Source organism: Penicillium waksmanii (genome assembly GCF_028829765.1).
Source record: "Penicillium waksmanii strain IBT 27052 chromosome Unknown utg000009l:1.0-4314994.0:1.0-4318279.0, whole genome shotgun sequence".
Taxonomy (NCBI): Eukaryota; Fungi; Ascomycota; class Eurotiomycetes; order Eurotiales; family Aspergillaceae; genus Penicillium; species Penicillium waksmanii.
Genome location: NW_026643255.1, coordinates 1,425,199 through 1,445,279, shown reverse-complemented (window position 1 = coordinate 1,445,279; position 20,081 = coordinate 1,425,199). Strand labels below are relative to the sequence as shown.

Here is a 20,081-nt window from a genome sequence, read left to right as displayed (position 1 = left end):
GTGTCAAGAATCAAGAAAGGAAACCCCTACGACTCTCGATAATCCAAAAAGGCCTCACTGCCCCGGTGTAAGTTTGTCTAACACTTTCTTCGACTCTTTTTCCCGCACGAAGCACCCCAGTTTCACAGCACGATGCCCTTCTCACGCTCGTTGACCATCGTCGGATGTCATTCCGAAGGCGAGGTTGGGGATGTGATTACTGGTGGAGTCCTAGATGTCCCCGGAAAGACCATGTACGAGAAATTGGTACATTTTGAGACCAAAGAGGATGGCCTGCGACAGCTCCTTCTGAACGAGCCCCGAGGCAGGGCTTCGATCAACACCAATCTTATTCTCCCAGCTTGCGATCCTCGAGCAGATGTCGGCTTCCTGATCATGGAGAGCGAGGAGTATGCCCCCATGTCTGGGTCCAATACAATCTGTACCACCACAGTGCTCCTGGAAACTGGGATGATCCCTATGAAAGAGCCATTCACTGAAGTGATCCTGGACACGGCCGCTGGGCTGGTGACCGTCACTGCCGAGTGTGAGGCTGGGAAATGCAAGAGTGTCGAGTTCAATAACGTTCCCTCTTTTGTTTTTGAACTCGATTATAAAGTCTTGGTGCCTGGAATCGGACAGGTATCTGTTGACATTGCATATGGTGGCATGATGTATGTTTTAGTGGATGCGGCTTCATTGGGCTTAATGGTCGACAATCAACAATCTCGCCAGCTAGTAGAAATTGGCGAGCGTATCAAGCGCGCTGTTGAAGCGGCATATACACCCATCCACCCCGAGAATCCTGGAATTAAGGGATTCAGCGTGTTAGAATTCACCGAGCCCCTGAGAGTTGAAGACGGATTCAAGGTAGCATCAAATGCCGTTGTTGTTTCTCCAGGGCGATTTGATCGGAGTCCCTGTGGTACAGGGACATGTGCGCGTCTAGCGGTGCTGCATGCTAGAGGTGAAATAAAAGAGGGGGAGATATTCAGGCACCGCAGCATCATTGGCACTGAATTTGTTAGTCGCATTCGTGGGACCACAAAGGTCGGAGAATATCCGGCTGTTTTGCCTACTGTGAAAGGCCGAGCCTGGATCACGAGCTTCAAGCAGGTCGTTCTTGACCGAACAGATCCATTTCCACAAGGATTTCGAGTAGGTGATCAGTGGCACATTCCGCCAAACTAAAGACCGTTCAGAATTGTCAGGATACTATCATAATCAGTACATCAGTCTGTGCGGCAGCCGCTCGGGACTAATGTTTGAGGCTTAATATTGTAGTCTATTGTGAAATAACAATATCCGATGTATCAGAGTGATTTTCTAACTGAGACTCCCAATTCCAGGCTTACGTATGGCACGGTCAGTTTACCCGATTGGGAGAATCTCACTTTTCCGAGCCGAAGCCAAGCTGATCGTCGCCCAACCCCGCATCCTCACCCCGGAAATTGCCCTCCGCGGCTGGAGAAGCTGGAGTACAAAGGTCAGCCAGCCAAGCCTGGCCCAGAATAGAATGGCCACCCCAAGAATTCTGAGTTTGTCAACACGAGTTGCCAAGCGACAAGAGTTCTAGAGGCGTCTTGATTCACAATTCAAAATGGCTGGTCAGAAGGGAACTGGGTCCGACCATGTTGAATATACTGCCAATAAGGATGCCACAGACCAGGTGGTCGGAAGAATGCCGACATTTCTTCTTGCCATGACTGAAGAAGAGAGGGAGCTGATGGAGAAGAAGTTGGTGCGGAAGATCGATGCACGCCTACTGATCATGCTTGTCGTTATGTATATTTTGAACTATCTGGATCGCAACAACATTGCATCTGCAAAGCTCGCCGGTCTCGATAAAGACCTTAATCTGAAAGGAAATCAGTATCAGGTACGTCGTTTTTATTTTTCTCTTTTCCTTTTTTAAAAAAGCCAAGATGTTATGACTGACGGCTCTAGACCTGCGTCAGCATCCTATTCGTCGGCTACCTATTGATGCAAGGTTCGCTCCTCCCTCTCCATTTCTTGGCAGATACATGAGCTGTGTGAGCCTAACTCAAGGATAGTACCTTCAAACATGATTCTGAACAAATTCGGAAAACCATCAATTTATCTCCCAGGCTGCATGTTTGCGTGGGTGTACAATTTCTGCCGCCACTGCTGCTACGAGAAACTTTGGAGGGCTTTTAGCTTGTCGATTCATTCTCGGGTTTGTTGAAGCAGCATACTTTGTAAGGCGCCCTTCCAACCATTCGCGATTTCAAGACTAACGTTAAGAAGCCTGGTTGTCTTTATTTGCTCACAGCATGGTATACGCGTAAGGAGGTTGGAAAGAGAACTGCTCTCTTTTACTGCGGATCTTTAATTTCTGGAGCTTTCTCTGGTCTCATTGCCGCAGGAATCACGCATGGATTGGCAGGAGCCCGCGGTATTGCTGCCTGGAGATGGCTGTTCATAATCGAAGGAGCTCTCACGGTAAGGCGCAAAGTCTATCCAAATGGTACTTCTAAACCCAATCTAATTTCCACACAGGTCTTCGTGGCCCTCTTGTCAATGTTCATTATCCCAGATTTACCAAGGACAACTTCCTGGCTTACCGAGGAGGAGAAGGAGCTTGCCGCCTGGAGACTGGAAGCTGATATCGGTGAAGATGACTGGGTTGATAGTGAACATCAGTCCATGTTCCACGGTGCAAAGCTTGCTTTCACGTATGTCTGTGTAAACACAATATAACCAGAAAGATCACTAATCATGGATATATAGGGATTACAAGACCTGGTTGCTACTTGGTGCAATTTATGGCCTCACCTCCGCTGGGGCTGTCACAACTTTCTTTCCAATGTTAGTATCCTCTTATACAGTTATTTTTTAGCAGAGCTAATCAACATCATAGTGTCATGGCTGGCCTGGGAAAGAGTACTGTCGAGACTCTTCTTCTGACTACACCTCCGTACCTAATCGGCGCAATCCTGGTTATGATTAATGCATGGCACGCCGATAAGACAGGTGAGCGATATCTACATATCGCACTGCCACCCATCGTGGCCATTGTTGCCTTTATTATTGCATTGTCAAATACTTCATTTGCTGGTCAATATGTGTAAGTAGTTCAATGACGGAACCGCGAAATACCTATTCCTATTCTAACCACGTTTTATAGTGCTATGTGCCTCATGATAGGGGGTATCTATGCAGGATATGTGGTTTGTCTGGGATATATTTCGAATAGTAAGCTAAAACAGTAGATACCGATAGGCTAAGGTATTGACACGTCGATAGTTCTGCCCCGGCCTGCCACAAAACGAGCCGCAGCCCTGGCTCTCATCAACTGTCTGAGCAACGTTTGCCAGATCTATACACCATACCTTTACCCCGGTGAGTTATATACTATCGTGTATTGGAAAATACTAGCAAACTCAACTAATATTCCCTCTAAAAGATTCCGCCAGCCCAAGATTCGTCGCTGCTTTTTCACACAATCTCGCCCTGTGTGCCATGACCATTTTCTTTGCAACGATTATCAGAATTGTTCTTGGGCGTTTGAATAAGCAACTGGACGAAGAAGAGGGCACGAATATTGGTCCAAGTAGAGCACAGGAGAACGAGAACGAAGAACATGGCCTACCTGGACAAGCAGTTGTCCGAGGATTCCGTTTCTTGCTTTAAGCCTCTGGCAACTACATGGAGAAAGCCAAGCCTGCTATTAGCCAATAGATTTTAACGAAGTACTTTCTTTCGACTAGCACTACTAATTCAAAGATTCTATTAGATCTTTATGAGTTATCGCCCCTTGAGACATAATTAGCCACAAACTACACATCATTTACGTACCGAGTTGAGCCAGGGGGTTGTTTTTGATACCAATCACTAAAAGTCGGCACGGAGCAAGCTATGACGCTAAAGAGAGTGAGATCAATATTATTGGTGGAAACCGACAATAATTTCCCCGCTTAATAGCTGTGAGAATGGACATTTCGTGAAATGGGCCTTTTCCGGTTGCTTTTCCGGGCGCGCTTTAAAGTCCGAGCTCGGGCCTGTGCGTGTTTTGCTGCCAAAAGAAACACGTAGAATTTAGCCGGTGCTATGTCCCTTTCCATCCATGTTCAGCAAAGCAATCGGATCGTCTCTTTCATTTTCATAGTATGACGGGAATCCATCATGCCGGCGTCGAATTTAAGACGCAAAGTCCAGATAGGAGAACGGATTGTAGACGAGTCAATGAAAATGACTTTCTTTCTCCAAGAATGACGAAGCAATTATCACCATCCGATTTGCCTTGGTGTTGGAATTATTCCTGAGGCCATGAAAACTCCATTTGAATCACAGATTTTTAGACGATCGATACTATATGAAGATTAAGCCAGAACACCATTTCAAAGATATCTCAGTCTAGTCTTATTTCCAGGCCAGTGAGTAAGCCATACCTAGGTAGCAATACACATGAGCATTTATCTCACTAAAATGGATGAAGGAGCTGATAGTCAACATAATCAAAAGTGGAGACAATAAAGCGACCTAGCAGGGGGCGAATGACTCGCGGGGTACCCCGGACTACCTACCCAAGGAACCCTGGGGTCAACCTTGCTTGATCTCTTCCACGCTGATCTCCCTACAGCATACCCCAGGAGCAATCGACTAACTTGAAATCATAAAATTTCGGCCACATGCCCGAAGACAAGTCCATCAAGCGCCGCCCAGGCAAGGAGCGGGTTCGAGTGACGCGCGCATGCGACACATGCAAGAGGTACGGTTTGATCTGAAAATGGAAAAGAGTTGCAATTCTGACAACCTGCCTAGAAGAAAACTTCGATGCTCAGGTACACTACCTTGCTCTCTGTGTTTTCGCTCTGGAATCGAGTGTCAGTACAACGCGGGTTATAAAAGAGGAAAAATTCCTAGCATTCCCATCATGGACCAAGATGAGATCCTAGGCCGATCCCCACAAAAATCAACAGAAGAGAAATCAGAGAACTACCAGTTGTCTCCAGTGGACACTCTTATTCTGCCGACAGAACAGCAAAGTCAAGCTACCCCAATTGCTCAATCCAATGTCCAAGACAGTGATTGCTTTTCAAAAGGCACCACGCTATCTGGGACCCCTGGTTCAATCTCGCCATTACAAGAACGCGTTTCAATCAAGGACAGAATCCAGGCCTCCTCCGGAACATTACAGAACGAACAACAGGTCATCCCATCTCAAACTCACCAAGAAGCAGACGAAATTGACCTGGAAGGACATTATGTTGGGCCGTCTTCTGGAGTGGCCTTCTTGCTTCGAGTGCAAAAAAGACTCCATGAAAACCTTAGATTTTCACCATCAGAACTTATCTTTAATTTTGGCGACGCTCCATTCCCGAATTGCGATCCACAGTTTCTAGTGCTTCCGCCGATTGATGAAGCTCTTATTCTGGTCAATAGATATTTTGAGTTCTCTTTCCCTACTCATCGCTTCCTGCACCAGGCAACTGTGGAACAATGGGTTCATTCATTTTACTCGGGAATCCAGGGAGTAAACGAGAATGTCAGCCGAGCAATCAAGGCTTTGATATTGATGGTCATAGCCCAAGGGAAGCAAAATTCTTCTGGCATGGAAACGACGGCTGGTCAATCAGTCAACAGGTGAGTGACTGCATTTAAATCGCGAGACTTTCTCAGAGACTCGGAGCTCTACGGCCCCCCTAACTAGATGACAGTAATGCTTATTTTGCGGCCGCGGAGAACCATTTATCACAAGAAAAGGGCCCCGTCAAACTCTCAAGCATCCAGGCTCGCTTAGCTCAGTGCTTTTATCTTCTCTCGGAATCACGAATGAACCATTGCTGGAGTCTTTTCGGAACTACAGCTCGTCTGGCGCATGCAATTGGATTGAATAGACGAAAGAGACGGGAGATGATAACAGACTACGTGGAAGAGGAAAGCAGAAAGAGAGTATTTTGGTGCGCCTACGTTCTAGACAACTACATGAGTGCAGCTCTCGGTCGACCAAAGGTTTTCCATGATGAAGATATTGATCAGGTTAGCTTGTGTCGCAAATTCTGCTTTTGAGACCCGTAGTGACAAAGATAACACCCAGGAGCTTCCAGCGTGTGCGAACGACTCTCAGATTTTACAGCATACTATTCTTCCGTCTCATTCACCAAGACAAAGCCTGATGCTAGCCTCAATATACCATGCAAAGTAAGAGAAGACTCGGGAACGAACATTGAAATTGAAATTTACTTAACATTATTAGGCTCTCTCGTTTGATTAGCGGTATTCTACGCGACCTCTATGGAATCCAGCAAAAGCCCCTCGTCTTACAGGCAGAACTTGCGCAAAAGTATGAAACTGAACTAGCCGAATGGAGAGCAGGGATTGCTACTTTTCTTGATACATCCAATGTCGAGCTGCTTCAAATAACTTTCCAAAGGCAGTTCAGTGTTTTGTATCTGGCATTTGAGCACGCTAAAATTCTTCTCTACCGGCCCTTTCTCCTTCGAAACTTAGCATCCTTGGGAAGAGAAAGAAGTGCTGCTCATTCAAACCTCCAGGAGGTCATTGCCCAATTTGTGAGAACATGCGTTGAGGCTGCTATCAAAACAGCCGAGATGTTCAAAGATCTATGCCGGACTAGGCGAATGTATAAATCATTCTGGGTGAGTCTTCCTCGGTCGAATATGAGCACATTAATGCTAAGCCCAACCATAATAGTTCACACACTACAATGTTTTTTGTGCCATCGTGGTGTTGTATGTACACGTCATTCAGAGTTGGTCAGAACCGGATAATGAATACAAACAGTATCTCACGATCGGAGAGGAGGCCCAGCTTGAACTTGCGAAATGTGGATCCCAAACATCATTTGCTCAGCGATATGTCGTTGTGCTGGAGGAATTGCGAAAAGAGGCACGCAAGATCACAAGTCATTATTCGGGCCAGCGCGAATTATTGAGCATAACCCCGAGGGAAGAGGTCGCCGAAGCCGCCATCCGACAACACGCCGAAGGAGAAACACTCCAGCACGCACACGGCCAAGAACATCAAGATCTCGATGGTTGGCTTTCCGAGATGGCCCAAGATACCAGCCCAGCATCCTATCTCGCGGACATGACTGGTTGGGGGGGATTTTGACTCTTTTGTGTTAACCGGGCTGGGAGATTTGAGTCACCTGTTGCCCGGGAATAGTTCTTGATGATGTTCTTGATGAGTTGTGTCGGAAGGCTTGCGCTAAACCTTGGAAGACGGCCACAACGATATCCTATCCGAAACCTCATAAACTAAAGGGATATGTTTCTTCTTTCCCAAGAGCTGTCTTCGGCTGGATGGTCTCCAGAGGCTTCACGGCTTCAGTGCGATCAAACCAGATATATCCGTCAAACTGCTTATGAAGAAAGGCGTGAGAATAATGGGACCCTCGCTCAGTATCGGGCCGATATATCACACCGATGAACCTTTCAAGTTTCTCTTCAGCTGCCATTGCCGCTCGTAGAGAGAGATCAATGCTATCGTGACGAAGGTCAATCAGGAAACTCGGGACGCCGGTCTCATGGGCTACCATTTCCCAGCTTTCAGCCATAGAAGGATTCACATCCATCACCTCCATGTCCTCATCCCACTCATGAGCAGCTGCAACGGTACCGGTATGTGTTCCGCACCCAAGAAGGCAGACATTCTCCCAGCCTAGTCTTTCCCGGCATAACTGACCGATGTTGACCTCGTTCCGACGAAGTCCCATGCTGGTATAACGCGCATCACCGACGTGCGAGTTGTGAGCCCAGACAATCGCTTTATGTCTCAGGCGCGGGTCGGTATTGCATCAGTCGGTGCAGAGTGTCAAACATGTGCGTGTCTCGCATTGTCCACGACGCTGCCGAGCTCCAGTACATTGCTTTGTAGTATTTCTCCGCGTCACGCACCAGATAGGCATTCTGTTTTCCGCTCTGGAATTCCTCTTCGCCGCCGCCCGCTTCTTTCTCAATATATTCCAATCTCCGATTGAGGAGATTTCGCAGAATATTCATAACCTCGCTTTCGCAGTCTTTCATGCCGTGTAGAGAGGCTAGTCCGTATGAAGTAGGATCTTCCACCCATCGTTCCAAGCAACTGTATCGTTTTCTCGCCACCTTGGCTGCTGCGGGGTCTATGCCGTCAAGATAATCGATGACTGCACGGATAGAAGCTCCCATACTGTAAAGATCCAAGCCATAGAATCCTGCGCGGTTTTCTGGTGATTGGCGCGTGTTCCAGTCGCGTACCCATTCCACCAAGTCTTGCATTTCACGGTTGCGCCACATCCAAGTTGGAAATCGTTTAAATGGTTCATGTCCCTTGGCTATACCACCTATACCTGCTTTGGGCCCCGGTCGCATTCGAACGTAGCGGTCGATTGCCTCGGCATCGGGCCAGTCTGCTTCGAGGGCAACCATTGTGTAGCCATGTTTCTGGATGAGTCGTTTGGTGATTTCTACTCGTGCAGAGTAGAATTCCGAGGTCCCGTGGCTGCCATCACCTAAAAGAACAAGCTGTTTACCGGCAAAGGTATCGAAATGGGACGCGAAGTTATCGTCATCAATTGCAGGCAAGGGTTGAATTGCCCGATTGAATAATTCCTGTAGATGCGTCATGGGTGCTCTTGAAATTTAGAGAGAATATCTTTGCATAGGTCGATAAATTTCTAACCTTAGAAAACAATATGTTTGGCGCTAGATTTTTAATGTCAACTTCCTTTAACATTGCGGGAACATTGTTTGGATATTTCCAACGGCGGCGACCCAATGATCTCACACCCAAGTAAGTGGCCAGTCACAATGACTTCACGCCCGCGGAATAACTCAAAGCCACAGATCAGTCACCTGAACCCCTGGGAGTGAGATATAAGTCTTGCCACACTTGACTTCCTGCTGTGGTCTTCTCCGCAAATCATCACCAGAGAGCTAGGGTCGTTTTCTATGCCTCGAATATCGCAACATGGCACTCCCTATTAGCAGCCCATCCCCAAAACTCGATCGCTTCCAGCAAGCTATGGAATCTCTTTATGGGGATTTTAGCAACATCGAAAAGCCTGAGAGCTGGACCCCACCTCAGCGATCGGGGGGGCCATCGTGGACGCTACCTTTGGTCGGACGCATTTGGGGTGATCAACCTGCTGACAATGCACAAGGAGTATTGCCGTGCAGGTAACGACACTGTCAATGATGACCGGTATCTCATCATAGCCGGTCGTTTGATAGATACCGTGCATGATGTCCTAGGCTGGACAAGAGACGGGCACTCGCGACTACCGGGAGCTACGGATGACAATCCGTTGGGTGGCGGACTTCGAATCGGCAAAACGGACGACAATGGATCTGACTGCGATGGACAATATCATCACTACTTAACAATTTGGATGTTCGCGCTCAATCGCATGTCCAAGGCCTCTGGTAATAACGCTTATAATCGCATGGCTGTGCAATTAGCACGGGCGATTCATCCTAAGTTTTTCGTTGATCGGTCCAGTTCCAAACCGCGGATGGTTTGGAAGATGTCTATGGATCTTTCTGCGCCACTTGTTTCCTCCGAGGGAAACTTGGATCCTATCGATGGCTTCGTGGTATTTCGAATCCTGCAAGCTGCGGCCATGGAAGCCGGTGATGGTGAAGTGCTGGCAGAAGAAATCAATGATTACAAACGAGTCATGGAGCGTAAGGGCAAGCACTTTGTTTCCAGCGATACTCTGGATCTGGGAATGACATTATGGACGACGCATTGGTTCTCCGAGAACGAACAATGGGCCCTGAACTTGACAGAAAGATGTTTCGAGCAATTATGTTAGTAAGATTCGGGGCCCTTTTGGGGCCTTCACATTTGAAGCTTGTTTCTGACTTAGCATTTGCAGACAACTTGTTCGAGATTGATCGGTATCTGGACAGAAACCTCAAATTTCGCCTGGCTTTCCGAGAATTTGGGACCTCTATGGGAGCTCAATGTCAATCAGAACATATGACAGAAAAGGAAGGATCCGTCGATCTCAAGACTTGGTCCGATTCGATCATCGCTGCATGGGATCCATATATGGATCTCACGATATCACAAGGGCTCATGCCTGACGATTTGAAACCGATAACTCGCGTTATGTATGCGTCAGCTCTTATCCCGGGAGGTAAGTGCAAACCAGTTCTCTCAAGTGGAAGTGTAACGTTTACGCCATGTACTAAGATCTCCCATCAAGCTTTCTGCGCAGGTTATTTTGGATCAGAACCTGATGCCAAAGTTGTGATGGATAAGAGGGGTGAGTCGAGTGATCTTTGAGCTCACATATTGCAAGTGGAAACTTTCAAGCGATGAAAAGAACTGAAGAATGGAAGATGCCTTGTAAAACAGTAATTGGGCGCAAATGCTATTTCTAAATGCAGGTTTGTTCGGAATGAATGCAATCTATCATAAAGCGATATTATCAACAGGAAAAAATGGATGAACCATACAAATGCTCATACTCCCGGAATGCCAATAACCTCTCTCCAAGGCGCTAATGTTCTCGGGAGAATGTAGACAAAATATATGGCTCCTAGTGCCACTGACAACCCAGTCCACTAAAGAAGCTGTTAGTATGCTTGATATCCAATTTTGCAAAAGCGAAAGAGGGCCTCGATAGCTTCTCACCTTCTCTAGCCACGTATGAAACCAAATAGCCGTCATGAAAAGCATCCACCAGCCAAGTCCGACGACACCCCAGACTAGGCGCAGCGACCAGCTTCTCATCGTCCCAGGTATATCCAATTGTTCACTGGTCGAGGAGCTTGCGGGATCACTCGGCTTGCGGTGGCGGGTTGTCTCGCCGTTAGCTTGCGAGTTCACAGATGGTGCAGTGAAAGCCCCGACGCCGATGGCCTCGAAAGACAGAAGCGCAGTTGCGAGCACCAGCATAAATACATGTCCGCTGATATCATGTCCACCTTTCCAAGACCCACCAGCAGCCTTGCAAGCGACAGCAGTAAACATAGTTTCCAACTGGGCGGCTGGGCTCTCCTCCGAGCCTATCTTGCCAACTTCGTTCAATATCTGTTCACATTTTCCACCCGTAATAACGAAGCTGCGGTCGATAATAGCCGGGCCAAAGAACCACTGTGTCATCAAGTACCATATTGAGGTCGCAAGTACATAACGGAGGGAGGCTTGGAGGATGCGTCGGGGGCGTGTTTGCTGTTGGGTTTGGGAGGACAAAGATCGATAGGCTGGTTGGCAAAGGAGGAGCGAGAAGAAGGCTAGAGTTGTCCACAGCCACCCAATTTTCACAAAGTATACATTGAAGATGTTGTTCTTCCGGGCGAAGTAGTTGACCGGGCTTTCGGAGATGTACAGGTCGGCAGCGAGGGAGGGTGCCAGAGGTCCGGACGGAGAGGATGCGGTCGTATGCCCCCTAGATGCGCGCGCAGTCGGGGAGATGATTGAGAAGATTGATCCCAGCAACAAGGTCACTGGGTATACCAGGAGGACGATCTGAGACGGAGGGTATCGGGGGTGGGCGGGCATTGTTATTGTGGGAGACACAGGGTCAAGAGAGACTAACAAGGCCTGTGTTGGGAGTGTATTGCGTTGAAGGACCTCAAAATTGTATTTTGATCAATGTAGCGACATAACTGAGGGTGATTGCGTAGGGGAGAAGGGGTGAAGGTGTGGAGGGGAGGTTGAAAGGCGAATGAATGAATGAATCCTGATGCCACACTTGGAAGCTGAATGAGATGACATCAACCGCAACTGCCGAGGCATCAACATTAGCGGCCTGAGCCCTAAGGCGGTCAACATCATCATCATCATCACCACATCGAATTTGGGGGAAGCCTGAGATCGATCTCTATTCAAGAACTTGAAGGTAGTATAGGATTTTTGATTCACTTGAATTTTGTATTACTGATGGGCATGCTAGACACCAGATGTATGGTATAGGACCAGGCGAGCTGGATGAGCCGAGCTGGATGAGTTCAAGTTCAAGCCGATGGGAAAAGTATCAAGACACACACTTTCTTCTGCTATTTATCTGCTAGTCCCAATTTTCAACTGATTTAAAGAGCGCGCACGCAGATTATTTTGCTTATCAACATTAGTGGGTGGAGATCATGTTGGATTAACACGGGAAGCCCAGAGCGTGCCAAGCTCATCAACTAGTAGATCCCAGGAAAAATTGCTAAGGATATGTGGAAATTACCTGAAAGGGTATTTCCGGAGTAAAGAATACGGGTCTGCTACGAAAAAGCATACATATGAGGATTGGGGAATTTCTCCACATAAAAAGCCATAAAGTACTGAAAGTATAACTCCTGCACTCCGTAGAGTGTGAGTGTGGTAAAAGAGGGGACAACAAGAGACGGGTCCATCGGGGATTACGAAAAAAGGCATCGAACTCATGGTAGAGAGATAAGTAACAGCTTCCAAGGATAGTCCTGCATCTCCGCTTTTAGTGGTGACCACCGTCCCAGCAGGTCGGGTTCTACGCGTGCAGATTAGGTAGGGAAAATCCCAGCAGATATCCTAGCTCCCTCGCCCAATACATATAGACTGGGCCATGGACATATCCCCCGCCCGGAACTTGAAAATGCGTGATGATCGATCCAGAGGCTCTGCCACTACCCGGGCACGCAATGCAAACTGCTTAGCGCGCAGGAAATATTTTGACGCCGCACACTGCACTACCATTCGATTCGGATGAAATTGAGTGCGTCAAGACCGAGGAGAAACAATGGAACCAGAACCTTTCTCAGTCTGGTTCAGTCCCAGAGCAGCGGTTCATTGGAAGCCAGCGGGTCGGTTCTTGACTTTGTGCGGATCAACGCCCGCGATTCGACTAATTATCACCGCTCTTTCGGGGAGTAGACCCTCAAAGAGCATGCCTGGAGGAACCTTTTCAGTCTGATACCAAACTGTCGGGTCAGCCACTCGTGAAGAAAAGAAGAAAATGGAGCCCTTGCTGGGGTGCGGAGCGCGAGATGCGAAATCGCGGCCGAGATGAGCGAAAGGCGGACCCGACACTGCGGCACCCTAACCAGCAGGTCTTCAAGCCGGAGGGGTCATAAGACTAAAACCCCAGTCGGTGTGGCGGTTGACGCTTGGAATCTTTGGATTTTCTCTCTCCTTCAATTTTTACTGATTGTACCCGCGCTTCTTTCTCGTTTTGTCTCCTACCCCGAGCCCGGCTCACCCGATCGATCCCTGACCTGGCCTCGCCAGATCAGGGCGATTGGCCATGCATCACCAGTCAGATCGCGGCTCGCATGCTATGGAACTCGATGTGCGTTCTCCCTCCGTCTGGATCTAGAGATTCTGTGAAGAGCCGCACTAACCCATTTTTATTTTATTTCGATATACAGCCGTCGGATGCCGACTCAGCATATGATGGCTCGTGAGTCCCCCGGTCGCATTCTCAAGCTTCTAGGGATTTATCTAACCCCTGAATAAAGGATAAGCAATCAGAGCTACACTGAGAGCATCACATCAACTACGTTTGATTACCAGTAGGTGCACATTTCAACAGCTATGCCAGAAAATCGACTTCTAACTTGATCTTGGAACAGATATGAGGTGAATTTCCCACTGACCTAACATTGGAACGGGTGTTAAGAGTAGTAGAACGGTCGCAGGTATCATTCATTCCACGAAGGCGAATATCTTCTGGTACGCAAGCCACTTCCTCAATTGCCGAAGAAGTTTCATTGAACTGACCTTATGGCATAGCCCAACGATGAGCAAGAGCAAGATCGTCTTGATCTAGTCAGTCTGCGTGATTCTCGCAACCCCGAATGTGCCGATGCTAACCTCAACCCCACATCAGAGTCATCATATCTATTTAATGCTGCTCAAAGGGGAGCTATGTCTGGCACCAGTCAAAAATCCGGGTCGGGTACTAGACCTTGGGACCGGGACTGGAATATGGGCCCTTGATTTTGCAGAGTAAGTGCTCATAAGCGATCACCACCAAAAGCAAGCACTTTACTGACTCGATCCAGCGATAATCCTGACTCAGAAGTCATTGGTATGTCAAGATTGTGACGTGCCAAACATTATTTCCACTCAACTAATACAATTCAGGTATTGATCTGAGTCCCATACAGCCCGCATGGTAAGAAACCCCATTCAGTAGATGTTATGATGGAAATAACTAACATGTCCAGGGTACCGCCGAATTGCCGGTTCGAAGTGGATGACTTCGAAGAGCCATGGACTTATAGCCAAAAGTTTGACTATATCCATGGACGAGAGATGGAAGGCAGCATTCGTGACCACGATACATTATTCGAGCGCGCGCTCGAAAATTTGAATCCAAATGGCTGGTTAGAAATGGCCAGCATGGAGGTGAACTCTTACTCAGACGATGATACTCATCTCCAGGCGCCAAATTTGCTGGAGAGTGGGAAGAACCTGCACGCAGCTTCAAAGCTTTTCGGAAAGGATATGTCATCTGTATCAAGCTGGAAAGAGCGCATGGAGAAGGCAGGATTTGTCAACGTCAAAGAAGAAATACTCAAGGTTCGTCGTGATGGTTTTCTAACACCATTAGTATTGATCCGAAAGATGCTTACCTCCTATAGCTCCCTCAAAGTCCATGGTCAAAGGACCCAAAGCTCAGAGAGCTCGGAAAGTACCACCAGCTGAACATGCTTGAGGCTATGCCTCCATATAGTTATGCTCTGTTCACTCGCTTGCTTGGTTGGAACCGCGTACAGATCGAAGTACTGCTAGCAGGTGTACGTCGCGAGCTTAAAGATCTTTCGCTTCACCTTTATACAAACGTACACATTATCTACGGGCAAAAGCCTGGATAACATAAGAATATCTCAAAAAGAAGAAAAAAGAGTATTTAATTATTGACGACACCATATGATATCCCATTTGCAATCTTGTAATGGCATTCCGTACTTCTCTGAAATTAGACCACTGTAGTCAAAATTAGCAACGATATCTAAAGAGGGATTAGCGTGTTAACTTACTGCTCATCAGATCTCTCCAAAGCTCATCCATATAAAATAGGGATGAGATGTGACCTCCAGGAATCAATTTCAGTGTCGCCGATCGGTAATTTTTCAAAAGCCAAGAATTGGTGCTTCCCCCAATTTGATCGCTTTTTGATCCAACTATCAGGATGGGCTTAGATCCGTGCTGATCATCAAGCACCCTTGGATCGAACCCCCAATCGGAATGGATAATGTCCGATACTTCCATGAACCCAGCCCAGTTGAGACAACATTTCATAGTTCCCTTGGCCATCTGGTCAACAAACTCGTCCTCTTTCAATGAATTATTCTCCAGCCAAGATTCCATTGTCGACCTCTCTTCTTCATCCATGTTATCGATGAGCGTTTTATGTAAAAATTCCCGGGTCCCATTCAAAGACTTCAGCTTGGACCCAATAGCGACTCTGAAAATCCATTGAAGTAGATGAAAAGGGATGAATTGTGTAGGCGGCCCAAACGAGAACCAATTTTGCCAGTTGAGTGTTTTTGCATAGCCTTCGTGGTAGCGCAAAGGAGAGAAGCCGGCCATCAGAAGACATCCTGCAATTCTGCGCCCAGCTGGGAATACGTCGTAGCTGGCTCCGTATAGCATTTGTGCTGGGACCGTTCCGTACGATCCACCCGCAATATAGAGTTTATCAAACTCATCTGTTGGGTACAAAGAATGAAGCAGGGCAATCATATCTTTTGCGAGGCATATCTGGTAAGGAACTGAAGTGTCTCGCGTACTGGTGTTGCCCATACCTGATAAGGTAGGGGCAATCCAGTGCGCTCCAACTTCGCGACATGGCTCTGGGACTCTTGGTGCAGATCCAACACTGAAAAGTCCCGTGAAGAAAATAACCACAGTACGAGATGTCTTTGGGCCGTTATGCGCATATGCTAGTCGTCTTCCATCTGGTAAGATCAAGACGTGTTCTGTTTCTCCTGCCACCCTCTCATACTCGGTCTTATTTTCCATTGATGTGTTTTGAACGAAGCTCGCGGGATACTTTCCAAGTCGATCATAGTACGATCCTTCGAAGGTGAGTTAAGTACCACGCGGTCGTTGAGACATGGGTGAATGTGGATGAATGGGAGGAAGCAAAAGGGGACCGCTCGTATTCCAACGGGCTCGGGTAAGAAACCTCGGAATCTGAGTGACACAAGCCACTAAATTAATGTAGGCAGCCAGCCCCACTGCCCAGGTGTAGAATGCGACTTGTAATTCTCAATTTGGGAAGACTGTTCCGATTAAATGCGCAGTCATATTTGAGGCGTTCTGCAAATTCTGTCTGATTTACACATCTGCAGGTGTCTATGCCAAGAAAAATATATTGTGTGATCAATCAAATTTCCGCTTATGTATATTCAAGATCGCTTGTTAACAAAATAATCAGGGTATAATTGTTTAAGTCCGCCGGTCGACGTGAATTTTATTCGCTTCGTTTCGTAGAAAATGCAATTCACAACATTGATTGCCATTTAATGTATGCGGGCATTATCCATCTCAGCAATGATGTTCGAGAGTGAAGTCGACTGATGTAGCCGCACATCGTTGCGTGTTTGTTTCCATCCGAGGATTTGATTTATTTCGTCATTCTCATGGCGTGGTTGGTCAGGGGTTGCCGGACTTCCAATATACTCAACAGATATATTCTCTGGTGTTCGAGTGATGATGATTTTCGGGACTGGCTTCGCAGACTCGGTTTTCAATGATGTCGCATCACCAGGCAACTCGGCAATTATAGCTTGGGGCACTGAATCGGAAGGAAGCTCGATGGGGGCTTGGAGTTCGATGAGGCCTGAGGTTCGCTCAGTATCACCTGTAAGTTCAGGAGTAGGTTTCCTGGCAGCCTCTAGCTCTGAGAAGGATCGGGGGTGGAGTTCATTGGAATCAGGACCAGATTTAGAAGTCTGAGCAGGAGAGAGATTCTTTAGGTGAGTGAAGACTTTATCGAGCCTCTCCTGGTGCAAGATCAAATTGGATTGCTTTTCGTAGGCTTTTAGACAATCCTCATTCTTCCAGCGTTTCTTGTTCGAAGAGGTAATCTTGCCCTTGCGCTTCACCATATCCAGGCGATGCGGCTCTAGGAGCTTTACCAAACTTTGACCTGATTGCAACGCGTCATTTATAGTGGAGTTGATCCATTGATGCTCGATCTCTCCCAGCAGACCCGATTTCGAGTTCCGAAGTTGCTTTGCTTGGTGTAGTTGAAAGAAAGTATTATCCGTCATATTTAACAGCTCTCGGATCTGCAACTCTTGCTGTTGGTCTTTGCTGGAAGGATCGATCAGCTGGTATTTGGGCGGCATAGTGTCTGTTGAGCATTCGGAGAGTGGATGTGCGGATTGTGATGAGTTGGATGATATTGGGGACTCTGATGATTGTGACGATTGCGAGGTCTGAGGTGATTCGGGTACTGTGAATTTTTGGGGCAGCTGTGGATTTGGTGATGATTTGGGCGATGTCAATGGCTGGGACCATTGTGTATTTTGCGAGGACGGCTCGGCGGGTAGACTAGGTTGTTGGTGCAAGGACGAGGGCAGGGATGCCGTTGATTGGGAAGCTTTAATGATTTGGGTTTGATGGTTCTCGAAGGCATTATTCGGTGTGTAAGATAGATTCTGCAGCCGGTCGGTTGACTGGTAAAGCTTAACTGCTGAGCGATTCAGCATCTCTGCGGCCGATTGCCGGCACCGAGTCTTCGAATTTTTCCAGGTATCTGTAGATCGTTGCCATGCGTCCATGGTTGACTGATGGCATCGATCCTTCGAGCTTGTCACTGAATTTGAAGAGCGGTGCCAGGCATCTGCGGTGTTTTGCTCATATCGACTTTTGGTGTTAGAGAGGGAATCAGAGGACCGATGCCATGCCTCCACTGTCGCTTGATGATATCGTTCCTTGGAATCAGACCAGGCTTGTGTAGACCGACGCCACATATCCTCCAGCTTTGTTGACTGCTGACATTTGTTTGCTGGCTGCTGTGGCAGTTCGTCCGCTTGGGTTTGCGCGTTTGCAGTCGCCATTTTGGAAATTGTATTTTGATTTACGTGCGCGGGGGTGATATGGAGAGCGTAGAGATGGAAAACTCGTCGACAAGAAGCTGGATCAAGGCTTCAGAGTAAGCAAGTTTTGAACATTCAGGTGGGTTGCCTAGCCTGGGGCTTGCTGTTATAAGTTCCGAGCGATCGAAAAAGCTCAATCAATCTGACGCCCCTGAGTGGGGGTGTAAGCTTGATTCTTTGGCATAGCACGGTCGGGAGGCGTTTTCTAGGGGCTTAGAGGCCGAAAGGGCCATTGCACATTTATCAGCCTAAGAATGGATAAGGATCGACCTTGTTCGTGAACGGGATTGGCCGGCAATCTGCGTAACGAGCACGCGGGCTGGCGCAGGTTGGGGCCAAAACGGTGGTGGAGAATCTATGCCAAGTATCATTGGCTTGTTCGTATCAAAGCCAGCTTTCTCACAGCCTTGCTATTTTTATCATGCAAGGCGGGGAGGGCGGTTTTTAACCTGTCCATACGAGACCCTGTAGAATCATCGCTGGGGCGCATGCTAACATCTCCACACATGGTTCTTAGTGTCGAATCTAGTATAACCTTGACTCTAGTAACCTTTCTCGGGATTTTTATCAGAGAACAAAATAACACCGAGACAGATTGTTTTCGGTGGATAATTCTATGTGGCCATTTTCGCGTGACTTAGTTGGATGCCCTACGAGATGTTTCATTTCCGGCTTTGTACGGAGTTCAGAGCTTTGACTATTCTTGTATCTCTTCTGCCTACGACAATTTTCGGGAACTTGGTCTGCCTGATACTAGAAATTACATGTTGAGTGGCTGTACATTCAAGTTTGTTACTACTGTTCTATGATTTGTCTCTCTACAGAAAGGGAATTTCTGTGCTTTATAGGATAAAATTACCCAATAGCAGAGATCTTGAATGCTAAATGGAATTCTGCAACTTTGTAATCCAACATGTGAGTGCAGAGATTGAATTGAATTCGCTTAAATTTTCATAAATTTGAAAGGTACTTAATTTTGCATAAATAACCCCTAACACCCCTCGCCATAAAATCTCAGTCCCGATTCCAAGGCTCAACGATCATGATGATTTAAAAGAAGTATATCTAGTCTCTTTCGCAAAACCCCTCTGCCGGTTTGACTATTGAGAGTAGTAGTATTCTCGAGCAGATCCAGACTTATGGTTCCCTTGCACCCTGACAGTGTGAGATTCGCTGTACGGGGGCGGGCAATTGCTCATTGAGTTTGGCTGGTACATCGGGGAATCTTGGACGGAACGGGACTGGGCTTGCTGTGTCTGATGCCCGTTATATGGTTGTTGCTCAGAATTAGGGCCCCATTGTGGATACGCGGCTTGGTTGTTTGGCTGATTTTGATACATGTAGCCGATTTGTGATTCATTCTGGCCTTGGTATGGTTGCATATCTTGATTTTGTCGTTTTTGTTTCTTGTCTTCATGGTCATTTGCGGCTCTATTGACTTATAATTAACACAGTGACCCATAATTAGCTAAGAGACATTACTGACCTTGATGCAGCTTTAATGAGACCGTAACCGCCAGCTAAGGCAAGACCAGTTTTGATAAGACCCATTTTGCTTATAAGAGGTGGAGATGATGGAAGATAGGAGGTGAAGGTTGCGAAATGTCAGGCTTTCAAATCGAAATATGGGTAGTTCTGTTGATGAATAAATCGAGACTTTGCAAGAGTAATGCTCGGTATTTATAATAGCTATTTAATCCAATCCCCTGGTACTGAAGTGTAGTCTTCCTCGGAAAATAGCTCGGGTTTTGCAGATGACGATCTACTCAGCCTTGTTCAGGTGGGGCCACCGCCCCTACTAACCATGGAAATGGCCCTACCTTACGCCCGTAAGGTATTTTGATTTTGCGGCCGCCTAATGAACCTTTTCCCAGCCAATAAAATACCATAGAAAAATGGCTTGTTCCGCGCTATTCCTAAATCTATGCAACAAACCGAAGGCGAAAGCGAGTGCTATCTGGGGCCCAAAACCTCCATTTCAATAAATTTTTATTCCCCGTTCGTTTCCATTGCTGCGCCCAGTGACGACAAGACACGCGCTAACGACATCCCACGCTCAAAAAATATCACAAACCCGAGACCGAGCTGCTGCAATCAAACTAT

The 20,081-nt window shown here is 47.2% G+C and overlaps 11 protein-coding genes across 11 annotated transcripts; 5 read left to right on the top strand and 6 right to left on the bottom strand.

Annotated features, from left to right (window-relative positions):
* Positions 1 to 132: 132 nt before the first annotated feature.
* Positions 133 to 1,170, top strand: N7481_010918 (proline racemase family protein; the record flags this gene model as incomplete). Its single annotated transcript, XM_057270137.1, has 1 exon — positions 133 to 1,170. The coding sequence occupies one exon, from the start codon at positions 133 to 135 to the stop codon at positions 1,168 to 1,170; it is 1,038 nt and encodes a 345-aa protein (XP_057117311.1).
* Positions 1,171 to 1,579: 409 nt separating this feature from the next.
* Positions 1,580 to 3,633, top strand: N7481_010917 (MFS general substrate transporter; the record flags this gene model as incomplete). The annotated part of the gene is made up of 10 exons (XM_057270136.1): positions 1,580 to 1,858; positions 1,927 to 1,969; positions 2,034 to 2,176; positions 2,248 to 2,442; positions 2,500 to 2,675; positions 2,731 to 2,808; positions 2,861 to 3,067; positions 3,128 to 3,195; positions 3,247 to 3,342; positions 3,407 to 3,633. 10 exons carry the CDS (start codon positions 1,580 to 1,582, stop codon positions 3,631 to 3,633), a joined length of 1,512 nt encoding a protein of 503 aa, XP_057117310.1.
* Positions 3,634 to 4,631: 998 nt separating this feature from the next.
* Positions 4,632 to 7,077, top strand: N7481_010916 (Zn(II)2Cys6 transcription factor; the record flags this gene model as incomplete). Its single annotated transcript, XM_057270135.1, has 6 exons — positions 4,632 to 4,711; positions 4,765 to 5,586; positions 5,661 to 5,982; positions 6,041 to 6,144; positions 6,200 to 6,602; positions 6,658 to 7,077. 6 exons carry the CDS (start codon positions 4,632 to 4,634, stop codon positions 7,075 to 7,077), a joined length of 2,151 nt encoding a protein of 716 aa, XP_057117309.1.
* Positions 7,078 to 7,216: 139 nt separating this feature from the next.
* N7481_010915 (uncharacterized protein) lies at positions 7,217 to 7,681 on the bottom strand (the record flags this gene model as incomplete). Its single annotated transcript, XM_057270134.1, has 1 exon — positions 7,217 to 7,681. One exon carries the CDS (start codon positions 7,679 to 7,681, stop codon positions 7,217 to 7,219), a length of 465 nt encoding a protein of 154 aa, XP_057117308.1.
* Positions 7,682 to 7,733: 52 nt separating this feature from the next.
* Positions 7,734 to 8,570, bottom strand: N7481_010914 (uncharacterized protein; the record flags this gene model as incomplete). Its single annotated transcript, XM_057270133.1, has 1 exon — positions 7,734 to 8,570. The coding sequence occupies one exon, from the start codon at positions 8,568 to 8,570 to the stop codon at positions 7,734 to 7,736; it is 837 nt and encodes a 278-aa protein (XP_057117307.1).
* Positions 8,571 to 8,753: 183 nt separating this feature from the next.
* Positions 8,754 to 10,215, top strand: N7481_010913 (uncharacterized protein; the record flags this gene model as incomplete). The annotated part of the gene is made up of 3 exons (XM_057270132.1): positions 8,754 to 8,812; positions 8,884 to 9,755; positions 9,824 to 10,215. Coding segments are annotated over 3 exons (1,323 nt in total), but the record flags the coding sequence as incomplete, so codon positions are not given.
* A 200-nt stretch (positions 10,216 to 10,415) lies between these two features.
* N7481_010912 (putative inositol phospholipid biosynthesis protein Scs3) lies at positions 10,416 to 11,457 on the bottom strand (the record flags this gene model as incomplete). Its single annotated transcript, XM_057270131.1, has 2 exons — positions 10,416 to 10,517; positions 10,588 to 11,457. The coding sequence occupies 2 exons, from the start codon at positions 11,455 to 11,457 to the stop codon at positions 10,416 to 10,418; spliced, it is 972 nt and encodes a 323-aa protein (XP_057117305.1).
* Positions 11,458 to 13,165: 1,708 nt separating this feature from the next.
* N7481_010911 (class I SAM-dependent methyltransferase) lies at positions 13,166 to 14,741 on the top strand (the record flags this gene model as incomplete). The annotated part of the gene is made up of 11 exons (XM_057270130.1): positions 13,166 to 13,210; positions 13,290 to 13,321; positions 13,380 to 13,433; positions 13,494 to 13,500; positions 13,549 to 13,593; positions 13,654 to 13,689; positions 13,751 to 13,869; positions 13,926 to 13,951; positions 14,008 to 14,038; positions 14,091 to 14,445; positions 14,508 to 14,741. The coding sequence occupies 11 exons, from the start codon at positions 13,166 to 13,168 to the stop codon at positions 14,739 to 14,741; spliced, it is 984 nt and encodes a 327-aa protein (XP_057117304.1).
* A 104-nt stretch (positions 14,742 to 14,845) lies between these two features.
* Positions 14,846 to 15,891, bottom strand: N7481_010910 (uncharacterized protein; the record flags this gene model as incomplete). Its single annotated transcript, XM_057270129.1, has 2 exons — positions 14,846 to 14,853; positions 14,907 to 15,891. The coding sequence occupies 2 exons, from the start codon at positions 15,889 to 15,891 to the stop codon at positions 14,846 to 14,848; spliced, it is 993 nt and encodes a 330-aa protein (XP_057117303.1).
* A 503-nt stretch (positions 15,892 to 16,394) lies between these two features.
* On the bottom strand, positions 16,395 to 17,939 carry N7481_010909 (uncharacterized protein; the record flags this gene model as incomplete). Its single annotated transcript, XM_057270128.1, has 1 exon — positions 16,395 to 17,939. One exon carries the CDS (start codon positions 17,937 to 17,939, stop codon positions 16,395 to 16,397), a length of 1,545 nt encoding a protein of 514 aa, XP_057117302.1.
* A 1,139-nt stretch (positions 17,940 to 19,078) lies between these two features.
* On the bottom strand, positions 19,079 to 19,529 carry N7481_010908 (uncharacterized protein; the record flags this gene model as incomplete). Its single annotated transcript, XM_057270127.1, has 2 exons — positions 19,079 to 19,409; positions 19,465 to 19,529. The coding sequence occupies 2 exons, from the start codon at positions 19,527 to 19,529 to the stop codon at positions 19,079 to 19,081; spliced, it is 396 nt and encodes a 131-aa protein (XP_057117301.1).
* Positions 19,530 to 20,081: the final 552 nt, after the last annotated feature.